This window comes from Symsagittifera roscoffensis, chromosome 4 (assembly GCF_963678635.1).
Source record: "Symsagittifera roscoffensis chromosome 4, txSymRosc1.1, whole genome shotgun sequence".
NCBI lineage: Eukaryota > Metazoa > Xenacoelomorpha > Acoela > Convolutidae > Symsagittifera > Symsagittifera roscoffensis.
This window is the reverse complement of record NC_087065.1, coordinates 59853505-59878794: the sequence shown is the minus strand read 5'-3', so window position 1 is coordinate 59878794 and position 25290 is coordinate 59853505. Positions and strand designations below refer to the sequence as shown.

The 25290-nt window shown below is 32.7% G+C and overlaps 1 protein-coding gene across 1 annotated transcript in view; it reads right to left on the bottom strand.

The window, feature by feature from the left end:
* Positions 1–4047: 4047 nt before the first annotated feature.
* LOC134843989 (DNA-directed RNA polymerase III subunit RPC3-like) overlaps positions 4048–25290 on the bottom strand; it is a 93143-nt gene continuing 71900 nt past the window's right edge. The window contains exon 7 of the mRNA XM_063860416.1: positions 4048–4644. Within this exon, the coding sequence (XP_063716486.1) occupies positions 4459–4644 (186 nt within the window). The 3' untranslated portion in view covers positions 4048–4458. The remainder of the gene's footprint in view (positions 4645–25290) is intronic.

Sequence of the window (25290 nt, the reverse complement as noted above, 5' to 3'; positions counted from 1 at the left end):
TTATGTGATTTGTTGACTGCCTAAATGGGTCCTAGGAAATTAGACGAAAAACAAACTAGACAGGACCAAAAAAACTGAACTAAGACGTCGATGCAAAACTAAAAATATGGGAAGTTAGACTTAATTGTATTGTTAACGTATATGAAATTTGTTAACTAACTATAATAAAATTTCGCTGACTACAATGTACTTTCACTGTCGGATTAACGTTTTATAAATTTTGAATTAAAAAAACAGTTTTTAAAAAAATTTCAAATTTCACTTTCAAATTTCAAAGAAAAACATAGCCAGCAGACAGTTGGAAAAGAGTAATGAACGAAAGAAAACTGAGAAAAAACTGACTTGTTTTCTCAAAAACTTTCAACTTCGATTTCCGAAGAAAAAAATAGATAGTTTTAAAGCTCTTTTAAATTGTAGAACAATTTTTTTGTTAAAATTAACCCAATCTGATAATTAATTTCTATTTTCGAAATGAGAAGTTGATCACGTTTTTCGTGACCTTTACACTTTTGTGTTCGATAGTGGAGTTTGCCTTCCCTCCTTTTAACAATCGAAATGCACTGAACTTGAAAAAAAATCACAAGTCAAACCGCGAAAAATTAAAATTGAGCGTAAGCAAACTTTAAGAATGTTTCCTGAAAAAAAGCAGCAAGACCTATCTAAGAGTACTCATTACGTTTATTACACTTAAAAATAGATGCCCTTTAAGCTCTTTGAATTTCTGCGATTTATGATTTTCGCTTTTTTGATAACATTAACCCAATTTGAAAAAACTGGATCAAAAGGTTAAGCTTAACGTTAATTAAATTCCACTTTCGAAACTAGAAACTGTTCACGTTTTTCTGCGCAATTTTCACGTTCGTATTTGGAAAGTGCTATTTAAGTCACTTTCATCAGATGAATTTCAATTGAACTCAAAAAGTTCATATATACATAAATGCATCAAGGTTAAACTTACTGATAATTAAATTCCACTTGCAAAACTAGAAATTGTTCACGTTTTTCCGCGCCATTTCCACGTTCGTATTTGGAAACTACTATTAAATTCACTTTCAGCAGATGAATTTCAATTGAACTCACAAAGTTCGTATATACATAAAGGCATCAATATTTTAAGAATTTTTCATGAAAAAACTAAAAAGAAACCTATATAAGAGTCTTAACTAAGTTCATTGCTCTTAGTAAGCAAAGAGACTATATGCTATTTTTGTAATTGTGAAACTTGTTTCAAGCAATAAGGTTTGTTAGCCCTTTGCTTTTCGTCCAAAATGCTAGTTTACACAATTGACGTCTATATTCCAATTTATTGAAGCTGTTTAATTTGCTTGTCGTCTAATTTTCTAACCCCTGCCTAAATATATAAAATTCTGCCAAATTGCGTTCACTTTCTTCATTAACCTTCAAATGGCGCTCTCTTTTGTTTCAATCTGAACTAAATTTTCAATTAAATGAGAAGTACGAGTGAAACAAAAGAGAACGCCATTTGACGGTTAATGAAGAAAGTGAACGCAATTTGGCAGAAAATTGTATATTTAGGCTGGGGTTAGGAAATTAGACGACACGCAAATAAAACAGCTTCAATAAATTGGAATATAGACGTCAATTGTGTAAACTAGAATTTTGGACGAAAAGCAATGAGCTAACAAACCTTATTGCTTGAAACAAATTTCATTTCATTGAAAACTAGCGTTTAACGCACCTCCGGTGCTTCGAATTTTTTCGACAACTCATGAAAACCGCATATATTGGAAACAACATCTGCAAACTTTTAGTGAACTCTGACTGCACCAAATTACATGGTTGATAATTTCGAACTTTTTATTTTTTTTAAAATCCCATTTTAAAAGCGTCATCTCGAAAACTTAATGGGCCTCTGGAGAAATTTGGAGGCCAGATTTGCAACCAGTGAGAGTCCCTGAGAGCACCCTACTGTAGGAAGTCAAAATTTTTTGAATTTTTTTAAGACTAAGTTTACCGAAAAAAAAAAATTAAAAAAAAACGTGTTTTCTCGGAAACTACAAGAATTTGAACAGTCATATTTGGAGGCAAGATTTGTAACTCCTTAGAGTACTCTGACAGCACCTAACTACAGGGTTGGAATTTCAGATTTTTAAAAAATCATAAAAATTTAAGTTTTGTGAAAATTTTTGAAAAAATCACAAAAGACGTCATATCTCGAAAACTACAAGGATTTGAACAATCATATTTGGAGGCAAGATTTGTTACTCCTTAGAATACTCTGACACTACCCAAGTACAGGATTGGGAATTTCAAAAAAATCACAAAAAAAACGTCGTATCTCGAAAAATACAAAAAAAAATGAGCAGTCATACTTGGAGGCAAAATTCGCAATCTTTGAGAGTACTCTGACAGGATCCAACTACAGGGTTAGGAATTACAGATTTAGCGAAAAAAAATTATTTTAATTTTTCTGAAAATGTTTTGAAAAAATCACAAAAAACGTCATATCTCGAAAACTACAAGGATTTGAGTAGTCATATTTGGAGACAAAACTCGCACTCCTTGATAGTACTCTGACAGCAACTAACTACAGGGTTGGGAACTTCAAGTTTTGTAAATTATTTTGTATTTGAAAAATACAAAAAAATGAGCAGTCATACTTGGAGGCAAAATTCGCAATCTTTGAGAGTACTCTGACAGGACCCAACTACAGGGTTGGGAATTTCAGATTTAGCGAAGAAAAATTAATTTAATTTTTCTGAAAACGTTTTGAAAAAATCACAAAAAACGTCATATCTCGAAAACTACATGGATTTGAGCAGTCATATTTGGAGGCAAGACTCGCAATCCTTGATAGTACTCTGACAGTACCCAACTACAGGGCTGCGAATATTAGATTTTTGAAAATAATAATAATTTAAGTTTTCTGAAAAATTTTGAAAAAAAATCAAAAAACGTCATATCTCGAAAACTACATGGATTTGAGCAGTCATATTTGGAGACAAGACTCGCAATCCTTGATAGTACTCTGACAGCAACCAACTACAGGGTTGGGAACTTCAAGTTTTGTAAATTATTTTGTATTTGAAACTTCTCGCAACCCCTAATTCGATATTCGATTTAAATATATAATAGATAGATTGAGTTCAGTGTCTAGAGCAGACCCGTCTGATTGTCATTCACTTAGGCTAAAATTAGTTTGACATTTTCAGGCAAATTGCATAAACACGACCTATGCAAGGGTCGTCACACTTCAAAAAGTAAGGCGTCTCCGCTCCAAAAACGGACATTAAAACATACCAGAAGGAATTGAATAAACCTTTTTTTTCGGGACTATTGTCTCTAACTAAACGCATGCGTTGGTAAAATTCTCAAGTAACCGTTGCCCATAATTCGCGTATTCTTTTCATTTTTATAATATAATGGGCGTGGTGATGTTTGTGGTTCTTGTCTGACCAAAAAACAAATCATAACTTAAAACGGGGGAAGATTGCATACTTGATCCAACAATAATACAAGACAACGATAGGGATTTCTCTCTGCATCAAATTCAACAGGCTGGCGAGTTTTCAAGTACCAGATGCGGAACAATAGCTCTAGCAAAACTAACCACAACGCGTGCAAACCTATCAACCAATAAGGAATCTGCAAAAAAAGAAAAGAGCATTCCTTAATGTTCCTATTGAATATCTGACGGTCATAAGTTTAATGTGGGCGCTTTTCCTCAATTTTAGAAACTCTTAAAGAAATTCTGCGCAGAATGGAAAAGATATGAAATCATATTAAAGCCCTTCTTGCTAATGTTCAAATTACTTTTATCATTGAATTATTCCATGATATCGAGAAAATCATGCCATACAGTTTTCAATCAAAAATTGTTGTTCAAAAAAGCTGGCAATGTCGTTACTAACGTTAGGTAGGTTATAAGGCAAAACTACAAAGGGAAATTTGCCCTAAGACAGAACATCAAATGAAGTACATGCCAAAATCAAGATCACACGAAAATTTGTAGGGCAACCAACTTCATCTCACCTTTCGATTCGTTACTTTCTTTTTCTTTGAGCAATCAGGCAAAAACAATTATATTTTATCAAGGCATCATTCTTGTCAGTATATTTCAGCCATATAATTTCGCAGGAAAGAGAAAAAAATTGCATTTAGCATTAATAAATAACTGAACTATAATGAGTCTTATTCAATTTTCAAAATCAAAATTTCAAGACAAAGTATTGTCCCTCCATCATTTTCATCGCATCACAACAATGAATCTTCAAACTAAGTCAACAATTAACGTGTCATGACATCAGACAGAATCGCCAACAAGACAGAATTGCCTATCTGATTTTTTGATTACACTATTCTGGAGACAGTGTCATATGCGAACCATGGAAGCTAATGAGAGAAGGAGGTAGTTGGTTGTATTTTAGCGCTAATATCAGTTCCCGTAAATCAGAATCGCGTAACATCAAAGGATATGCAAGTAAAACCGCGATGACGTCACGAGAATAGAGGTAGTTTCTGGTGTGTTCTGACAAATAGACGAAGGAGGAAAAGGGAGTGGTCGACAGCTGCCTCTGCATTGTCCAGTTTGTAGAGTCTCGCCGCAAACTGTTCTAACTGTTCTCTGTCCTTCAAACCCATCCAACTATCTGCTACTTCTTCAATCTCCTCCTCTGAAGAGCCCTTAAAACACAGTTTTAGGTGTTCATCATACAGTTTTTCATCTTTTTCATTCGCGATTCTTCACACTCAATTGATACACAGAGGCGCAATTTAAGTTCTTTAAGGCCAATACTTAAATCTAGCTTATATTTCGTCAAAGTAAATTGCTAACAAAACAAATTCCAAAAAGAGGTAGCGACTTGAAAAAGAAAGATAACGAAATCAGTTGATCTGCTCGAGGTCTGCCATTGAAAATTAGTTGTTAAGAACAATCATAAGAATAATAATACTAATAATAATAATAATAATCAACGCTACTGGGAAAAACTGAATGGGAAAAACTTTGAGTCTACAAAATTTCATACGCCAATTATGAGTCTACATAATTGCTAGGAGACGCAAGCCGATTATGACCCATTAGCAGTACCAGTCAAGTATTCTGACACAATAGCAGTGCTATTTGTAATATAATAGTCTGCGTTAATATCCTTAACATTGGCTGTACTTAATCGCTGGTTATTGACCTTATGCATATACTGCAATAAAAGAGCACTTTCAAAACGAGCACTAATATTTGCGACTTAGGTTGGAAAAAAAGAGAGTTCGTAATATCACACAAGCTTTGCTTGTGTAATAATAGTAATGATAATAATCATAATCGCAATCATAATAATAATCATAATAATCATAAAAATAAAAAAATAATATTAATCATAATCATAATAACAATAACAGCTGAAAAAGAGTCAATAATAACAATAACAGCTGAAAAAGAGTCATGATACCAGGAAACAAAAAATAATTACTTGTTTTAAATTGAATCACTTGTTTTAAGACAAAGATTGGATCTACTTAACAATCGCCCCCCCCCCTTTGGTATCTACTAAATTAGCACTAGAGCTTTGCATTGAGAATTATAATTTTGCTACCACCTGATTAGTCAAAAATGCGTTATTTTAATCTACTTAACAATTGCCTGCCTTTAAGGGGGACAATTTTTAAGTAGATCCCAAAGTCTAAGTTCAATGGTAGACCTCAAGCAGATCAACTGATTTCGTCATCTTCCTATTTCAAGTCCCTACCTTTTTTCGAATTTGTATTGTTATCAATTTACTTTGACGTGATTGCATTTCTTTTGCCCTGTTCTGTGAACGAAATATCAGCCAGATTTGAGTATTGGTCTAGCAGAAGCTAAATTGGGCTTCTGTCTAAGAATTGAGTAAAAAAAGATTGGGTGTCAAGGATCGCGAGTTCTTTGAGTGAGAATATGCGTGGGGATCCTTCTTCAAATTTCAAGGACAATGTAGGATGTTCACTTTTTTTGATAAATTAACCCAATTTGAAAAAACTGGATCAATAGATGAACTTTTTGTTCCGCTGGGAAATTCATAGTTAAATTCCACTTTCGAGACTAGAAGTCAATCACGTTTTCGTGACCTTTACACTTTTGCTGTTCTATAAAGGAGTTTGCTTTCATTGTAACAAACGAAACGAACTCAAAAGTCAAACCAAAAGTCAAACCACGAAAAATCAAATTTGCGGGAATAAACCTTCGTTCATGACTCTTAGTTAAAAAACACGAACGCGATTCGACCCCTCTTCATCGGCGCTCCTGTCAAGCTTCTCATCCTTTTTCTACGACCCTGCTTCCCTTGCTTTTAGGGTTTCTGCTTCTTCCCATAGACACAAATGATCACATGTAAGTACAAAAAGAACAAATTCATCGCTAAGTCATTTCGGGAGTTCTTAATTATAATTATCAACCTAGGAACGACTCATCGCAACTAATTACAAACAACATAATTGTGGCAATTTCTGCAAAAGATAACCGTGTTCATGAAACGCGAAATGGATTAATAGTTTAATGTTTGTGCATATCCAATTAACATGCAAAAAAGGAACAACTTACCAAAAAAGGATCGCCAAATAACCAATTAAACTGGGTGCATTTCAAAAAACTTGAAAATTCCAGCAACAAACCGCAAAATGCATAAAAAACGAACAAATTTCTTTAAAAAATCATCACGGATGATGAAAACATCCAATCTGGTTCCGTTTTTAAGAAATTATTCGTTTTTATTGTTCGGTTTGTTGCTGGGATTTTCAGGATTTTTATCATCCGTGAAGTTTTCGTGTACAAACAGTTTTCGTGTACAAAAATAAAGAAGAAGTAACGCCAGTTGCTGTGTTGTCAGAAGCAGGGAAGGTTCCCGCCTCAAAAAAACTGGCAATCTGCTATAATTTTCCACGAAAACTGAAAAGAAAGTTTGAAAAATGCCGAGGAATTGAAGTTTCAAAAACAAATAATCCTAAAACAAATTTTTCGCCGCTAAACAAATCTAACTCTCCTCTTGTTCTGAATTTGCGAGGATACCTGAATTTCTGTGAAAAAATGGTATATAAACCGTACACCTGAAGACAACGTTGTTCCCCATCTTAAAGTCGCAAATGCAGGGGGAATACTAAACAGTTCAGTTTAAAAAAAGGATTGCAAATTAAACGGTGGTACAATTGAACTGGTAAATGAAAAATAAGATACTTAAGGCAAAGTCTTGTTCGACAAAAGAAGAAAACTCCACAACCACAATTATCAGAACCAGTTCCGTAGGTGCTATCATTAACACCGTAGGTGCAAAGCAAACTAAATGGAAGCTTCAAAAACTAAAAAAAGAAACAGTTTGGTAGTTATCAACGCCGTGCATAAGTTAATCACAGTTAATAAGAAACAAAATCATTAATTGCAATTGTCAATAAAAAGCATTGGAAATCTACTCAAGTCAAGTTAAAAAATGGTGAAACATTTGAAAACATTCTTAACACATCACAAATGATGTTGTAGATTTTTTTGTTGATGTTTCAAGATTGTTTTCAAAGGTTTCACCAATTTTTAAAATGACTTGAGTAGGTTTCCAATGCTTTTTTTACACTTGCGATTTATTTGTTGGAAATTGTTGCTTTAGCTTAATAGTGATGCTTTAGCTTAATAGTGTTACTTTAGCTTAATAGTGATGAATCATGCACCGCTTTGACTGTAATGATAACAGGTTCCGAAATGAATCTGATGATTTTTAGTTTTTTCTTAGCATTTTAGAGTTATTGATTTTTATCACTGTCCTCTGGAATGGCTTAAGTACGAGGTATTTGATCTGATTGTTAGTTACTGTGCTGAGCATATGCACCACGTTGATTTGAGTGATAAAAACTACCTCTCTGACAGTTTTTAATTTTTTGGTAAAATATCAATCAGATTAATTCGCTTTTCTTTGCCTCCGTTTTCGTGACTATTAGAAGTGTGGAATCGTTGGATTATCCTTGTGTGAATTTTCCCGTTGTGAGTTTTGTAGTCGATTGGAAATTGTTGTTTTTGCTGGATTGTGATGAATTATGCACCACTTTGACAAAAATGATAACAACTACTGAAATAAGTCTGATATTTTCATTTTTTTAATTTCAATTTAGTTTTGCTGCGTATAATTTTTGAGCTATTGATTTTTATCAATGTCCAGGTTGTGTTCCGAACTTTTAAGTTGGCTGTTGTGGCTAAAGTACGAGGTATTTTTTTCTGATTGTTGGTAACTGTGATGAGCATATGCACCACGTTGATTTGAGTGATAAAAACTACCTCTCTGACTGTTTTTAGTTTTTTTGATAAAAAGTCAATCAGAATAATTCGCTTTTCTCCGCCTCCGTTTTCGTGATTGATATTCTTACAAAAAGCTTTAAAAAAGTCAGCCACACCAGCTAACTTGAAAGTTTGGACCACAAATAGGACAGTGATATAAATCAATAACTCATCAGATTCAATTCGGTAGTTGTTATCATTTTCGTCAAAGCGGTGCTTATTCATCACAATCAAGCAAAAGCAACAATTTTTGATGGACAACAAAACTCACAACAGAAAAAATCAAACTCCAAGTTTTCAAGTACACACATGGACAATCCAACGATTCCACGCTTCTAATGGTCCACGAAAACCGAGGCAAGGAAAAGCGAATTATTCTGATTGATATTTTACCGAAAAACTGAAAACAGTCAGAAAGGTAGTTTTTATCACTCAAATCAACGTGGTGCTCATCACAGTTACTAACAATCAGAAAAAAAATACCTCGTACTTTAGCCATAACAGCGAACTTAATAGTTTGGAACACAAACTGGACAGTGATAAAATTCAATAACTCTGAAATCATTCGAAATGAGCAGCAAAATTAAATTGAAATTAAAAAATGAAAATCATCAGATTCATTTCGGTAGTTGTGATCTTTTTTGTCAAAGTGGTGCATAATTCATCACAATCAAGCAAAACCAACAATTTCCAATCGACTACATAACTCACAACAGAGAAATTCACACATGGATAATACAACGATGCCACGCTTCTAATAGTCAAAAGAACGGAGGCAAAAAAGCAAATTAATCTCATTCGTATTTTAACAAAAAGCTTAAAAGAGTCATATAGCTATTTTATCACTCAAATCATTGTGGTGCATCTTCTCATCGCAGAAACTAACAATCAGAACAGATATCTTACTTTAGCCATACCACCCCACTTGAATCTTTCGAACACAAACTGGACAGTGATAAAAATCAATAACTCTGAAATCATACGAAATGAGCAGCAAAATTAAATTGAAATTTAAAAAATGAAAATCATCAGATTCTTTTCGGTAGTTGTTACCATTCTTGTCAAAGTGGTGCATAATTCATCACAATCCAGCAAAAGCAACAATTTCCAATCGACTACAAAACTCACAACAAGAAAATTCACACAAGGATAATCCAACGATTCCACGCTTCTAATGGTCACGGAGGCAAAGAAAAGCGAATTAATCTGATTGATATTTTACCAAAAACTTAAAAACTGTTAGAGAGGTAGTTTTTATCACTCAAATCAACGTGGTGCATATGCTCATCACAGTTACCAACAATCAGAAAAAAAAACACCTCGTACTTTAGCCATAACAGCGAACTTAATAGTTTGGAACACAAACTGGACAGTGATAAAATTCAATAACTCTGAAATCATACGAAATGAGCAGCAAAATTAAATTGAAATTAAAAAATGAAAATCATCAGATTCATTTCGGTAGTTGTGATCTTTTTTGTCAAAGTGGTGCATAATTCATCACAATCAAGCAAAACCAACAATTTCCAATCGACTACATAACTCACAACAGAGAAATTCACACATGGATAACACAACGATGCCACGCTTCTAATAGTCAAAAGAACGGAGGCAAAAAATTAAATTAATCTCATTCGTATTTTAACAAAAAGCTTAAAAGAGTCATATAGCTATTTTATCACTCAAATCATTGTGGTGCATCTTCTCATCGCAGAAACTAACAATCAGAACAGATATCTTACTTTAGCCATACCACCCCACTTGAATCTTTCGAACACAAACTGGACAGTGATAAAAATCAATAACTCTGAAATCATACGAAATGAGCAGCAAAATTAAATTGAAATTTAAAAAATGAAAATCATCAGATTCTTTTCGGTAGTTGTTACCATTTTTGTCAAAGTGGTGCATAATTCATCACAATCCAGCAAAAGCAACAATTTCCAATGGACTACAAAACTCACAACAAGAAAATTCACACAAGGATAATCCAACGATTCCACGCTTCTTATAGTCACGAAAACGGAGGCAAAAAAAAGCGCATTTATCTGATTGATATTTTACCAAAAAATTAAAAACAGTCAGAGAGGTAGTTTTTATCACTCAAATCAACGTGGTGCATATGCTCATCACAGTTACCAACAATCAGAAAAAAAAACACCTCGTACTTTAGCCATAACAGCGAACTTAATAGTTTGGAACACAAACTGGACAGTGATAAAATTCAATAACTCTGAAATCATACGAAATGAGCAGCAAAATTAAATTGAAATTAAAAAATGAAAATCATCAGATTCATTTCGGTAGTTGTGATCTTTTTTGTCAAAGTGGTGCATAATTCATCACAATCAAGCAAAACCAACAATTTCCAATCGACTACATAACTCACAACAGAGAAATTCACACATGGATAACACAACGATGCCACGCTTCTAATAGTCAAAAGAACGGAGGCAAAAAATTAAATTAATCTCATTCGTATTTTAACAAAAAGCTTAAAAGAGTCATATAGCTATTTTATCACTCAAATCATTGTGGTGCATCTTCTCATCGCAGAAACTAACAATCAGAACAGATATCTTACTTTAGCCATACCACCCCACTTGAATCTTTCGAACACAAACTGGACAGTGATAAAAATCAATAACTCTGAAATCATACGAAATGAGCAGCAAAATTAAATTGAAATTTAAAAAATGAAAATCATCAGATTCTTTTCGGTAGTTGTTACCATTTTTGTCAAAGTGGTGCATAATTCATCACAATCCAGCAAAAGCAACAATTTCCAATGGACTACAAAACTCACAACAAGAAAATTCACACAAGGATAATCCAACGATTCCACGCTTCTTATAGTCACGGAGGCAAAGAAAAGCGAATTAATCTGATTGATATTTTACCAAAAACTTAAAAACAGTTAGAGAGGTAGTTTTTATCACTCAAATCAACGTGGTGCATATGCTCATCACAGTTACCAACAATCAGAAAAAAAAACACCTCGTACTTTAGCCATAACAGCGAACTTAATAGTTTGGAACACAAACTGGACAGTGATAAAATTCAATAACTCTGAAATCATACGAAATGAGCAGCAAAATTAAATTGAAATTAAAAAATGAAAATCATCAGATTCATTTCGGTAGTTGTGATCTTTTTTGTCAAAGTGGTGCATAATTCATCACAATCAAGCAAAACCAACAATTTCCAATCGACTACATAACTCACAACAGAGAAATTCACACATGGATAACACAACGATGCCACGCTTCTAATAGTCAAAAGAACGGAGGCAAAAAATTAAATTAATCTCATTCGTATTTTAACAAAAAGCTTAAAAGAGTCATATAGCTATTTTATCACTCAAATCATTGTGGTGCATCTTCTCATCGCAGAAACTAACAATCAGAACAGATATCTTACTTTAGCCATACCACCCCACTTGAATCTTTCGAACACAAACTGGACAGTGATAAAAATCAATAACTCTGAAATCATACGAAATGAGCAGCAAAATTAAATTGAAATTTAAAAAATGAAAATCATCAGATTCTTTTCGGTAGTTGTTACCATTTTTGTCAAAGTGGTGCATAATTCATCACAATCCAGCAAAAGCAACAATTTCCAATGGACTACAAAACTCACAACAAGAAAATTCACACAAGGATAATCCAACGATTCCACGCTTCTTATAGTCACGGAGGCAAAGAAAAGCGAATTAATCTGATTGATATTTTACCAAAAACTTAAAAACAGTTAGAGAGGTAGTTTTTATCACTCAAATCAACGTGGTGCATATGCTCATCACAGTTACCAACAATCAGAAAAAAAAACACCTCGTACTTTAGCCATAACAGCGAACTTAATAGTTTGGAACACAAACTGGACAGTGATAAAATTCAATAACTCTGAAATCATACGAAATGAGCAGCAAAATTAAATTGAAATTAAAAAATGAAAATCATCAGATTCATTTCGGTAGTTGTGATCTTTTTTGTCAAAGTGGTGCATAATTCATCACAATCAAGCAAAACCAACAATTTCCAATCGACTACATAACTCACAACAGAGAAATTCACACATGGATAACACAACGATGCCACGCTTCTAATAGTCAAAAGAACGGAGGCAAAAAATTAAATTAATCTCATTCGTATTTTAACAAAAAGCTTAAAAGAGTCATATAGCTATTTTATCACTCAAATCATTGTGGTGCATCTTCTCATCGCAGAAACTAACAATCAGAACAGATATCTTACTTTAGCCATACCACCCCACTTGAATCTTTCGAACACAAACTGGACAGTGATAAAAATCAATAACTCTGAAATCATACGAAATGAGCAGCAAAATTAAATTGAAATTTAAAAAATGAAAATCATCAGATTCTTTTCGGTAGTTGTTACCATTTTTGTCAAAGTGGTGCATAATTCATCACAATCCAGCAAAAGCAACAATTTCCAATGGACTACAAAACTCACAACAAGAAAATTCACACAAGGATAATCCAACGATTCCACGCTTCTTATAGTCACGGAGGCAAAGAAAAGCGAATTAATCTGATTGATATTTTACCAAAAACTTAAAAACAGTTAGAGAGGTAGTTTTTATCACTCAAATCAACGTGGTGCATATGCTCATCACAGTTACCAACAATCAGAAAAAAAACACCTCGTACTTTAGCCATAACAGCGAACTTAATAGTTTGGAACACAAACTGGACAGTGATAAAATTCAATAACTCTGAAATCATACGAAATGAGCAGCAAAATTAAATTGAAATTAAAAAATGAAAATCATCAGATTCATTTCGGTAGTTGTGATCTTTTTTGTCAAAGTGGTGCATAATTCATCACAATCAAGCAAAACCAACAATTTCCAATCGACTACATAACTCACAACAGAGAAATTCACACATGGATAACACAACGATGCCACGCTTCTAATAGTCAAAAGAACGGAGGCAAAAAATTAAATTAATCTCATTCGTATTTTAACAAAAAGCTTAAAAGAGTCATATAGCTATTTTATCACTCAAATCATTGTGGTGCATCTTCTCATCGCAGAAACTAACAATCAGAACAGATATCTTACTTTAGCCATACCACCCCACTTGAATCTTTCGAACACAAACTGGACAGTGATAAAAATCAATAACTCTGAAATCATACGAAATGAGCAGCAAAATTAAATTGAAATTTAAAAAATGAAAATCATCAGATTCTTTTCGGTAGTTGTTACCATTTTTGTCAAAGTGGTGCATAATTCATCACAATCCAGCAAAAGCAACAATTTCCAATGGACTACAAAACTCACAACAAGAAAATTCACACAAGGATAATCCAACGATTCCACGCTTCTTATAGTCACGAAAACGGAGGCAAAGAAAAGCGCATTAATCTGATTGATATTTTACCAAAAAATTAAAAACAGTCAGAGAGGTAGTTTTTATCACTCAAATCAACGTGGTGCATATGCTCATCACAGTTAACAACAATCAGAAAAAAAATACCTCGTACTTAAGCCATAACAGCCAACTCAAAAGTTTGGAACACAACCTGGACATTGATAAAAATCAATAACTATGAAATTATACGAAATAAGCAGCAAAAATTAATTGAAATTAAAAAAATGAAAATCATCAGATTGATTTCGGTAGTTGTAACCATTTTTGTCAAAGTAGTGCATAATTCATCACAATCCGGCAAAAGCAACGATTTCCAATCGACTACAAAACTCACAACAAGAAAATTCACACAAGGATAATCCAACGATTCCACGCTTTTTATAGTCACGAAAACGGAGGCAAAGAAAAGCGCATTAATCTGATTGATATTTTACCAAAAAATTAAAAACAGTCAGAGAGGTAGTTTTTATCACTCAAATCAACGTGGTGCATATGCTCATCACAGTTACCAACAATCAGAAAAAAAAATACCTCGTACTCAAGCCATAACAGCCAACTTAAAAGATTGGAACACAACCTAGACATTGATAAAAATCAACAACTCTGAAATCATACAAAATAAGCAGCAAAAAAAATTAAAAAAAAATGAAAATCATCAGATTCAATTCAGTAGTTATTATCATTTTTGTCAAAGTTGTACATAATTCATCACAATCAAGCAAAAGCAACAATTTCCAATCGACTACAAAAAACTCACAACAGGAAAACTCACACAAGAATAATCCAACGATTCCACGCTTCTAATAGTAACGAAAACGGAGGCAAAGAAAAGCGAATTAATCTGATTGATAATTTACCAAAAAATTAAAAACAGTCAGGGAGGTAGTTTTTATCACTCAAATCAACGTGGTGCATATGCTCATCACAGTTACCAACAATCAGAAAAAAATACTTCGTACTTTAGCCATAACAGCCAACTTAAAAGATTGGAACACAACCTAGACATTGATAAAAATCAATAACTCTGAAATCATACGAAATAAGCAGCAAAAATAAATTAAAAAAATGAAAATCATCAGATTCAATTCAGTAGTTGTTATCATTTTTGTCAAAGTTGTACATAATTCATCACAATCAAGCAAAAGCAATAATTTCCAATCGACTACAAAATTCAGAACAGGAAAATTCACACAAGGATAATCCAACGATTCCACGCTTCTTATAGTCACGAAAACGGAGGCAGAGAAAAGCGAATTATTCTGATTGATATTTTACCAATCTGAAAAAAAAGACCTCGTACTTTAGCCACAACAGCCAACTTAAAAGTTCGGAACACAACATGGACATTGATAAAAATCAATAACTCTGAAATCATACGAAATAAGCAGCAAAATTAAATTGAAATTAAAAAAATGAAAATCATCAGATTCATTTCAGTAGTTGTTATCATTTTTGTCAAAGTGGTGCATAATTCATCACAATCCAGCAAAAGCAACAATTTCCAATCGACTACAAAACTCACAACAGGAAAATTCACAGAAGGATCATCCAACGATTCCACGCTTCTTATACTCACGAAAACGGAGGCAAAGAAAAGCGCATTAACCTGATTGATATTTTACCAAAAAAACTAAAAACAGTCAGAAAGGTAGTTTTTATCACTCAAATCAACGTGGTGCATATGCTCATCACAGTTACCAACAATCAGAAAAAAAACCTCGTACTTTAGCCATAACAGCCAACTTGAAAGTTTGGAACACAAACTGGACAGTGATAAAAAATCAATAACTCTGAAATTATATGAAATAAGCAGCAAAAATAAATTGAAATTAAAAAAATGAAAACATCAGATTCATTTCAGTAGTTGTTATCATTTTTGTCAAAGTGGTGCATAATTCATCACAATCCAGCAAAAACAACAATTTCCAATCGACTACGAAGCTCACAACAGGAAAATTCACACAAGGATAATCCAACGATTCCACGCTTCTAATAGTAACGAAAACGGAGGCAAAGAAAAGCGAATAAATCTGATTGATATTTTACCAAAAAGTTAAAAACAGTCAGAGAGGTAGTTTACCACTCAAATCAACGTGGTGCATATGCTCATCACAATTACCAACAATCAGAAAAAAATACCTCGTACTTATGCCACAACAGCCAACTTAAAAGTTCGGAACACAACCTGGACATTGATAAAAATCAATAGCTCTGAAATCATACGAAATAAGCAGCAAAATTAAATTGAAATTAAAAAAATGAAAATCATCAGATTCATTTCAGTAGTTGTTATCATTTTTGTCAAAGTGGTGCATAATTCATCACAATCCAGCAAAAGCAACAATTTCCAATCGACTACAAAACTCACAACAGGAAAATTCACAGAAGGATCATCCAACGATTCCACGCTTCTAATAGTAACGGAAACGGAGGCAAAGAAAAGCGAATTAATCTGATTGATATTTTACCAAAAAATTAAAAACAGTCAGAGAGGTAGTTTTTATCACACAAATCAACGTAGTGCATATGGTCATCACAGTTACCAACAATCAGAAAAAAAAATACCTCGTACTTATGCCACAACAGCCAAATTAAAAGTTCGGAACACAACCTGGACATTGATAAAAATCAATACCTCTGAAATCATACGAAATAAGCAGCAAAACTAAATTGAAATTAAAAAAATTAAAAATCATCAGATTCATTTCAGTAGTTGTTATCATTTTTGTCAAAGTGGTGCATAATTCATCACAATCCAGCAAAAGCAAAAATTTCCAATCGACTACAAAACTCACGAGAAAATTTACGCAAGGATAATCCAACGATTCCACACTTCTAATAGTCACGAAAACGGAAGCAAAGAAAAGCAAATTATTCTGAATGATATTTTACCAATCAGAAAAAAAAGACCTCGTACTTTAGCCACAACAGCCAACTTAAAAGTTCGGAACACAACCTGGACATTGATAAAAATCAATAACTCTGAAATCATACGAAATAAGCAGCAAAATTAAATTGAAATTAAAAAAAAGAAAATCATCAGATTCATTTCAGTAGTTGTTATCATTTTTGTCAAAGTGGTGCATAATTCATCACAATCCAGCAAAAGCAACAATTTCCAATCGACTACAAAACTCACAACAGGAAAATTCACACAAGGATAATCCAACGATTCCACGCTTCTAATAGTAACGAAAACGGAGGCAAAGAAAAGCGAATTAATCTGATTGATATTTTGCCAAAATATTAAAAACAGTCAGAGAGGTAGTTTTTATCACTCAAATCAACGTGGTGCATATGCTCATCACAGTTACCAACAATCAGAAAAAAATACCTCGTACTTTAGCCATAACAGCCAAATTAAAAGTTTGGAACACAACCTGGACATTGATAAAAATCAATAACTCTGAAACCATACGAAATAAGCAGCAAAAACAAATTGAAATTAAAAAATGAAAATCATCAGATTCAGTTCAGTAGTTGTTATCATTTTTGTCAAAGTTGTGCATAATTCATCACAATCAACACACAGTTACCAACAATCAGAAAAAAAAATACCTCGTACTTTAGCCACAACAGCCAACTTAAAAGTTCGGAACAAAACCTGGAAATTGATACAAATCATTAACTCTGAAATCATACGAAATAAGCAGCAAAAATAAATTGAAATTAAAAAAATGAAAATCATCAGATTCATTTTAGTAGTTGTTATCATTTTTGTCAAAGTGGTGCATAATTCATCACAATCCAGCAAAAGCAACAATTTCCAATTGACTACAAAACTCACAACAGGAAAATTCACACAAGGATAATCCAACGATTCCACGCTTCTAATAGTAACGAAAACGGAGGCAAAGAAAAGCGAATTAATCTGATTGATATTTTGCCAAAATATTAAAAACAGTCAGAGAGGTAGTTTTTATCACTCAAATCAGCGTGGTGCATATGCTCATCACAGTTACCAATAATCAGAAAAAAATACCTCGTACTTTAGCCATAACAGCCAAATTAAAAGTTTGGAACACAACCTGGACATTGATAAAAATCAATAACTCTGAAACCATACGAAATAAGCAGCAAAATAAATTGAAATTGAAAAATGAAAATCATCAGATTCAATTCAGTAGTTGTTATCATTTTTGTCAAAGTTGTGCATAATTCATCACAATCAACACACAGTTACCAACAATCAGAAAAAAAAATACCTCGTACTTTAGCCACAACAGCCAACTTAAAAGTTCGGAACAAAACCTGGAAATTGATACAAATCATTAACTCTGAAATCATACGAAATAAGCAGCAAAAATAAATTGAAATTAAAAAAATGAAAATCATCAGATTCATTTTAGTAGTTGTTATCATTTTTGTCAAAGTGGTGCATAAATTCATCACAATCCAGCAAAAGCAACAATTTCCAATCGACTACAAAACTCACAACAGGAAAATTCACACAAGGATAATCCAACGATTCCACGCTTCTAATAGTAACGAAAACGGAGGCAAAGAAAAGCGAATTAATCTGATTGATATTTTGCCAAAATATTAAAAACAGTCAGAGAGGTAGTTTTTATCACTCAAATCAACGTGGTGCATATGCTCATCACAGTTACCAACAATCAGAAAAAAATACCTCGTACTTTAGCCATAACAGCCAAATTAAAAGTTTGGAACACAACCTGGACATTGATAAAAATCAATAACTCTGAAACCATACGAAATAAGCAGCAAAAACAAATTGAAATTAAAAAATGAAAATCATCAGATTCAATTCAGTAGTTGTTATCATTTTTGTCAAAGTTGTGCATAATTCATCACAATCAACACACAGTTACCAACAATCAGAAAAAAAAATACCTCGTACTTTAGCCACAACAGCCAACTTAAAAGTTCGGAACAAAACCTGGAAATTGATACAAATCATTAACTCTGAAATCATACGAAATAAGCAGCAAAAATAAATTGAAATTAAAAAAATGAAAATCATCAGATTCATTTTATTAGTTGTTATCATTTTTGTCAAAGTGGTGCATAATTCATCACAATCCAGCAAAAGCAACAATTTCCAATCGAATACAAAACTCACAACAGGAAAATTCACACAAGGATAATCCAACGATTCCACGCTTCTAATAGAAACGAAAACGGAGGCAAAGAAAAGCGAATTAATCTGATTGATATTTTGCCAAAATATTAAAAACAGTCAGAGAGGTAGTTTTTATCACTCAAATCAGCGTGGTGCATATGCTCATCACAGTTACCAACAATCAGAAAAAAAAATACCCCGTACTTTAGCCATAACAGCTAACTTAAAAGTTTGGAACATAACCTGGACATTGATAAAAATTAATAGCTCTGAAATCATACGAAATAAGCAGCAAAATAAATTGAAATTGAAAAATGAAAATCATCAGATTCAATTCAGTAGTTGTTATCATTTTTGTCAAAGTTGTGCATAATTCATCACAATCAACACACAGTTACCAACAATCAGAAAAAAAAAATACCTCGTACTTTAGCCACAACAGCCAACTTAAAAGTTCGGAACAAAACCTGGAAATTGATACAAATCATTAACTATGAAATTATACGAAATAAGCAGCAAAACTAAATTGAAATTAAAAAAATTAAAAATCATCAGATTCATTTCAGTAGTTGTTATCATTTTTGTCAAAGTGGTGCATAATTCATCACAATCCAGCAAAAGCAAAAATTTCTAATCGACTACAAAACTCACAACGAGAAAATTTACGCAAGGATAATCCAACGATTCCACGCTTTTTATAGTCACGAAAACGGAGGCAAAGAAAAGCGAATTATTCTGATTGATATTTTACCAATCAGAAAAAAAAGACCTCGTACTTTAGCCACAACAGCCAAATTAAAAGTTCGGAACACAACCTGGACATTGATAAAAATCAATAACTCTGAAATCATACGAAATAAGCAGCAAAATTAAATTGAAATTAAAAAAATGAAAATCATCAGATTCATTTCAGTAGTTGTTATCATTTTTGTCAAACTGGTGCATAATTCATCACAATCAACACACAGTTACCAACAATCAGAAAAAAAAATACCTCGTACTTTAGCCACAACAGCCAACTTAAAAGTTCGGAACAAAACCTGGAAGTTGATACAAATCAATAGCTCTGAAATCATACGAAATAAGCAGCAAAATTAAATTGAAATTAAAAAAATGAAAATCATCAGATTCATTTCAGTAGTTGTTATCATTTTTGTCAAAGTGGTGCATAATTCATCACAATCAACACACAGTTACCAACAATCAGAAAAAAAAGACCTCGTACTTTAGCCACAACAGCCAAATTAAAAGTTCGGAACACAACCTGGACATTGATAAAAATCAATAACTCTGAAATCATACGAAATAAGCAGCAAAATTAAATTGAAATTAAAAAAATGAAAATCATCAGATTCATTTCAGTAGTTGTTATCATTTTTGTCAAAGTGGTGCCTAATTCATCACAATCAACACACAGTTACCAACAATCAGAAAAAAAAATACCTCGTACTTTAGCCACAACAGCCAACTTAAAAGTTCGGAACAAAACCTGGAAGTTGATACAAATCAATAGCTCTGAAATCATACGAAATAAGCAGCAAAATTAAATTGAAATTAAAAAAATGAAAATCATCAGATTCATTTCAGTAGTTGTTATCATTTTTGTCAAAGTGGTGCATAATTCATCACAATCAACACACAGTTACCAACAATCAGAAAAAAAAGACCTCGTACTTTAGCCACAACAGCCAAATTAAAAGTTCGGAACAACCTGGACATTGATAAAAATCAATAACTCTGAAATCATACGAAATAAGCAGCAAAATTAAATTGAAATTAAAAAAATGAAAATCATCAGATTCAATTCAGTAGTTGTTATCATTTTTGTCAAAGTTGTGCATAATTCATCACAATCAACACACAGTTACCAACAATCAGAAAAAAAAAATACCTCGTTTTTTAGCCACAACAGCCAACTTAAAAGTTCGGAACAAAACCTGGAAATTGATACAAATCAATAGCTCTGAAATCATACGAAATAAGCAGCAAAACTAAATTGAAATTAAAAAAATTAAAAATCATCAGATTCATTTCAGTAGTTGTTATCATTTTTGTCAAAGTGGTGCATAATTCATCACAATCCAGCAAAAGCAAAAATTTCCAATCGACTACAAAACTCACAACGAGAAAATTTACGCAAGGATAATCCAACGATTCCACACTTCTAATAGTCACGAAAACGGAAGCAAAGAAAAACGAATTATTCTGATTGATATTTTACCAATCAGAAAAAAAAGACCTCGTACTTTAGCCACAACAGCCAACTTAAAAGTTCGGAACACAACCTGGACATTGATAAAAATCAATAACTCTGAAATCATACGAAATAAGCAGCGAAATTAAATTGAAATTAAAAAAATGAAAATCATCAGATTCATTTCAGTAGTTGTTATCATTTTTGTCAAAGTGGTGCATAATTCATCACAATCCAGCAAAAGCAACAATTTCCAATCGACTACAAAACTCACAACAGGAAAATTCACAGAAGGATCATCCAACGATTCCACGCTTCTTATAGTCACGAAAACGGAGGCAGAGAAAAGCATATTATTCTGATTGATACTTTCCCAAAAAACTAAAAACAGTCAGAGAGGTAGTTTTTATCACTCAAATCAACGTGGTGCATATGCTCATCACAGTTACCAACAATCAGAAAAAAAATACCTCGTACTTTAGCCATAACAGCTAACTTAAAAGTTTGGAACATAACCTGGACATTGATAAAAATTAATAGCTCTGAAATCATACGAAATAAGCAGCAAAATAAATTGAAATTGAAAAATGAAAATCATCAGATTCAATTCAGTAGTTGTTATCATTTTTGTCAAAGTTGTGCATAATTCATCACAATCAACACACAGTTACCAACAATCAGAAAAAAAATACCTCGTACTTTAGCCACAACAGCCAACTTAAAAGTTCGGAACAAAACCTGGAAATTGATACAAATCATTAACTCTGAAATCATACGAAATAAGCAGCAAAAATAAATTGAAATTAAAAAAATGAAAATCATCAGATTCATTTTAGTAGTTGTTATCATTTTTGTCAAAGTGGTGCATAATTCATCACAATCCAGCAAAAGCAACAATTTCCAATCGACTACAAAACTCACAACAGGAAAATTCACACAAGGATAATCCAACGATTCCACGCTTCTAATAGTAACGAAAACGGAGGCAAAGAAAAGCGAATTAATCTGATTGATATTTTGCCAAAATATTAAAAACAGTCAGAGAGGTAGTTTTTATCACTCAAATCAACGTGGTGCATATGCTCATCACAGTTACCAACAATCAGAAAAAAATACCTCGTACTTTAGCCATAACAGCCAAATTAAAAGTTTGGAACACAACCTGGACATTGATAAAAATCAATAACTCTGAAACCATACGAAATAAGCAGCAAAAACAAATTGAAATTAAAAAATGAAAATCATCAGATTCAATTCAGTAGTTGTTATCATTTTTGTCAAAGTTGTGCATAATTCATCACAATCAACACACAGTTACCAACAATCAGAAAAAAAAATACCTCGTACTTTAGCCACAACAGCCAACTTAAAAGTACGGAACAAAACCTGGAAATTGATACAAATCATTAACTCTGAAATCATACGAAATAAGCAGCAAAAATAAATTGAAATTAAAAAAATGAAAATCATCAGACTCATTTTAGTAGTTGTTATCATTTTTGTCAAAGTGGTGCATAATTCATCACAATCCAGCAAAAGCAACAATTTCCAATCGACTACAAAACTCATAACAGGAAAATTCACACAAGGATAATCCAACGATTCCACGCTTCTAATAGTAACGAAAACGGAGGCAAAGAAAAGCGAATTAATCTGATTGATATTTTGCCAAAATATTAAAAACAGTCAGAGAGGTAGTTTTTATCACTCAAATCAGCGTGGTGCATATGCTCATCACAGTTACCAACAATCAGAAAAAAATACCTCGTACTTTAGCCATAACAGCTAACTTAAAAGTTTGGAACATAACCTGGACATTGATAAAAATTAATAGCTCTGAAATCATACGAAATAAGCAGCAAAATAAATTGAAATTGAAAAATGAAAATCATCAGATTCAATTCAGTAGTTGTTATCATTTTTGTCAAAGTTGTGCATAATTCATCACAATCAACACACAGTTACCAACAATCAGAAAAAAAAATCCCTCGTACTTTAGCCACAACAGCCAACTTAAAAGTTCGGAACAAAACCTGGAAATTGATACAAATCATTAACTCTGAAATCATACGAAATATGCAGCAAAAATAAATTGAAATTAAAAAAATGAAAATCATCAGATTCATTTTAGTAGTTGTTATCATTTTTGTCAAAGTGGTGCATAATTCATCACAATCCAGCAAAAGCAACAATTTCCAATCGACTACAAAACTCACAACAGGAAAATTCACACAAGGATAATCCAACGATTCCACGCTTCTAATAGTAACGAAAACGGAGGCAAAGAAAAGCGAATTAATCTGATTGATATTTTGCCAAAATATTAAAAACAGTCAGAGAGGTAGTTTTTATCACTCAAATCAGCGTGGTGCAAATGCTCATCACAGTTACCAACAATCAGAAAAAAATACCTCGTACTTTAGCCATAACAGCTAACTTAAAAGTTTGGAACATAACCTGGACATTGATAAAAATTAATAGCTCTGAAATCATACGAAATAAGCAGCAAAATAAATTGAAATTGAAAAATGAAAATCATCAGATTCAATTCAGTAGCTGTTATCATTTTTGTCAAAGTTGTGCATAATTCATCACAATCAACACACAGTTACCAACAATCAGAAAAAAAATACCTCGTACTTTAGCCACAACAGCCAACTTAAAAGTTCGGAACAAAACCTGGAAATTGATACAAATCATTAACTCTGAAATCATACGAAATAAGCAGCAAAAATAAATTGAAATTAAAAAAATGAAAATCATCAGATTCATTTTAGTAGTTGTTATCATTTTTGTCAAAGTGGTGCATAATTCATCACAATCCAGCAAAAGCAACAATTTCCAATCGACTACGAAACTCACAACAGGAAAATTCACACAAGGATAATCCAACGATTCCACGCTTCTAATAGTAACGAAAACGGAGGCAAAGAAAAGCGAATTAATCTGATTGATATTTTACCAAAAAATTAAAAACAGTCAGAGAGGTAGTTTTTATCACTCAAATCAACGTGGTGCATAGGCTCATCACAGTTACTAACAATCAGAAAAAAACCTCGTACATTAGCCATAACAGCCAACTTAAAAGTTTGGAACACAACCTGGACATTGATAAAAATCAATAACTCTGAAATCATACGAAATAAGCAGCAAAAATAAATTGAAATTGAAAAAAAAATCATCAGAATCATTTCAGTAGTTGTTATCATTTTTGTCAAAGTGGTGCATAATTCATCACAATCAAGCAAAAGCAACAATTTCCAATCGACTACAAAATTCAGAACAGGAAAATTCACGCAAGGATAATCCAACGATTCCACGCTTTTTATAGTCACGAAAACGGAGGCAGAGAAAAGCGAAATATTCTGATTGATATTTTGCCAAAATATTAAAAACAGTCAGAGAGGTAGTTTTTATCACTCAAATCAACGTGGTGCATATGCTCATCACAGTCACCAACAATCAGAAAAAAAAACCTCGTACTTTAGCCAGAACAGCCAACTTAAAAGTTTGGAACACAACCTGGACATTGATAAAAATCAATAACTCTGAAATCATACGAAATAAGCAGCAAAAGTAAATTGAAATTAAAAAAATGAAAATCATCAGATTCATTTTAGTAGTTGTTATCATTTTTGTCAAGGTGGTGCATAATTCATCACAATCCAGCAAAAGCAACAATTTCCAATCGACTACAAAACTCACAACAGGAAAATTCACACAAGGATAATCCAACGATTCCACGCTTCTAATAGTAACGAAAACGGAGGCAAAGAAAAGCGAATTAATCTGATTGATATTTTACCAAAAAATTAAAAACAGTCAGAGAGGTAGTTTTTATCACTCAAATCAACGTGGTGCATAGGCTCATCACAGTTACCAACAATCAGAAAAAAAAACTCGTACATTAGCCATAACAGCCAACTTAAAAGTTTGGAACACAACCTGGACATTGATAAAAATCAATAACTCTGAAACCATACGAAATAAGCAGCAAAAAAAAAATTGAAATTAAAAAAATGAAAACATCAGATTCATTTCAGTAGTTGTTATCATTTTTGTCAAAGTGGTGCATAGTTCATCACAATCCAGCAAAAGCAACAATTTCCAATCGACTACAAAACTCACAGCAGAAAAATTCACACAAGGATAATCCAACGATTCAACGCTTCTAATAGTAACGAAAACGGAGGCAAAGAAAAGCGAAATAATCTGATTGATATTTGGCCAAAATATTAAAAACAGTCAGAGAGGTAGTTTTCATCACTCAAATCAACGTGGTGCATATGCTCATCACAGTTACCAACAATCAGAAAAAAACACCTCGTACTTTAGCCATAACAGCCAACTTAAAAGTTCGGAAC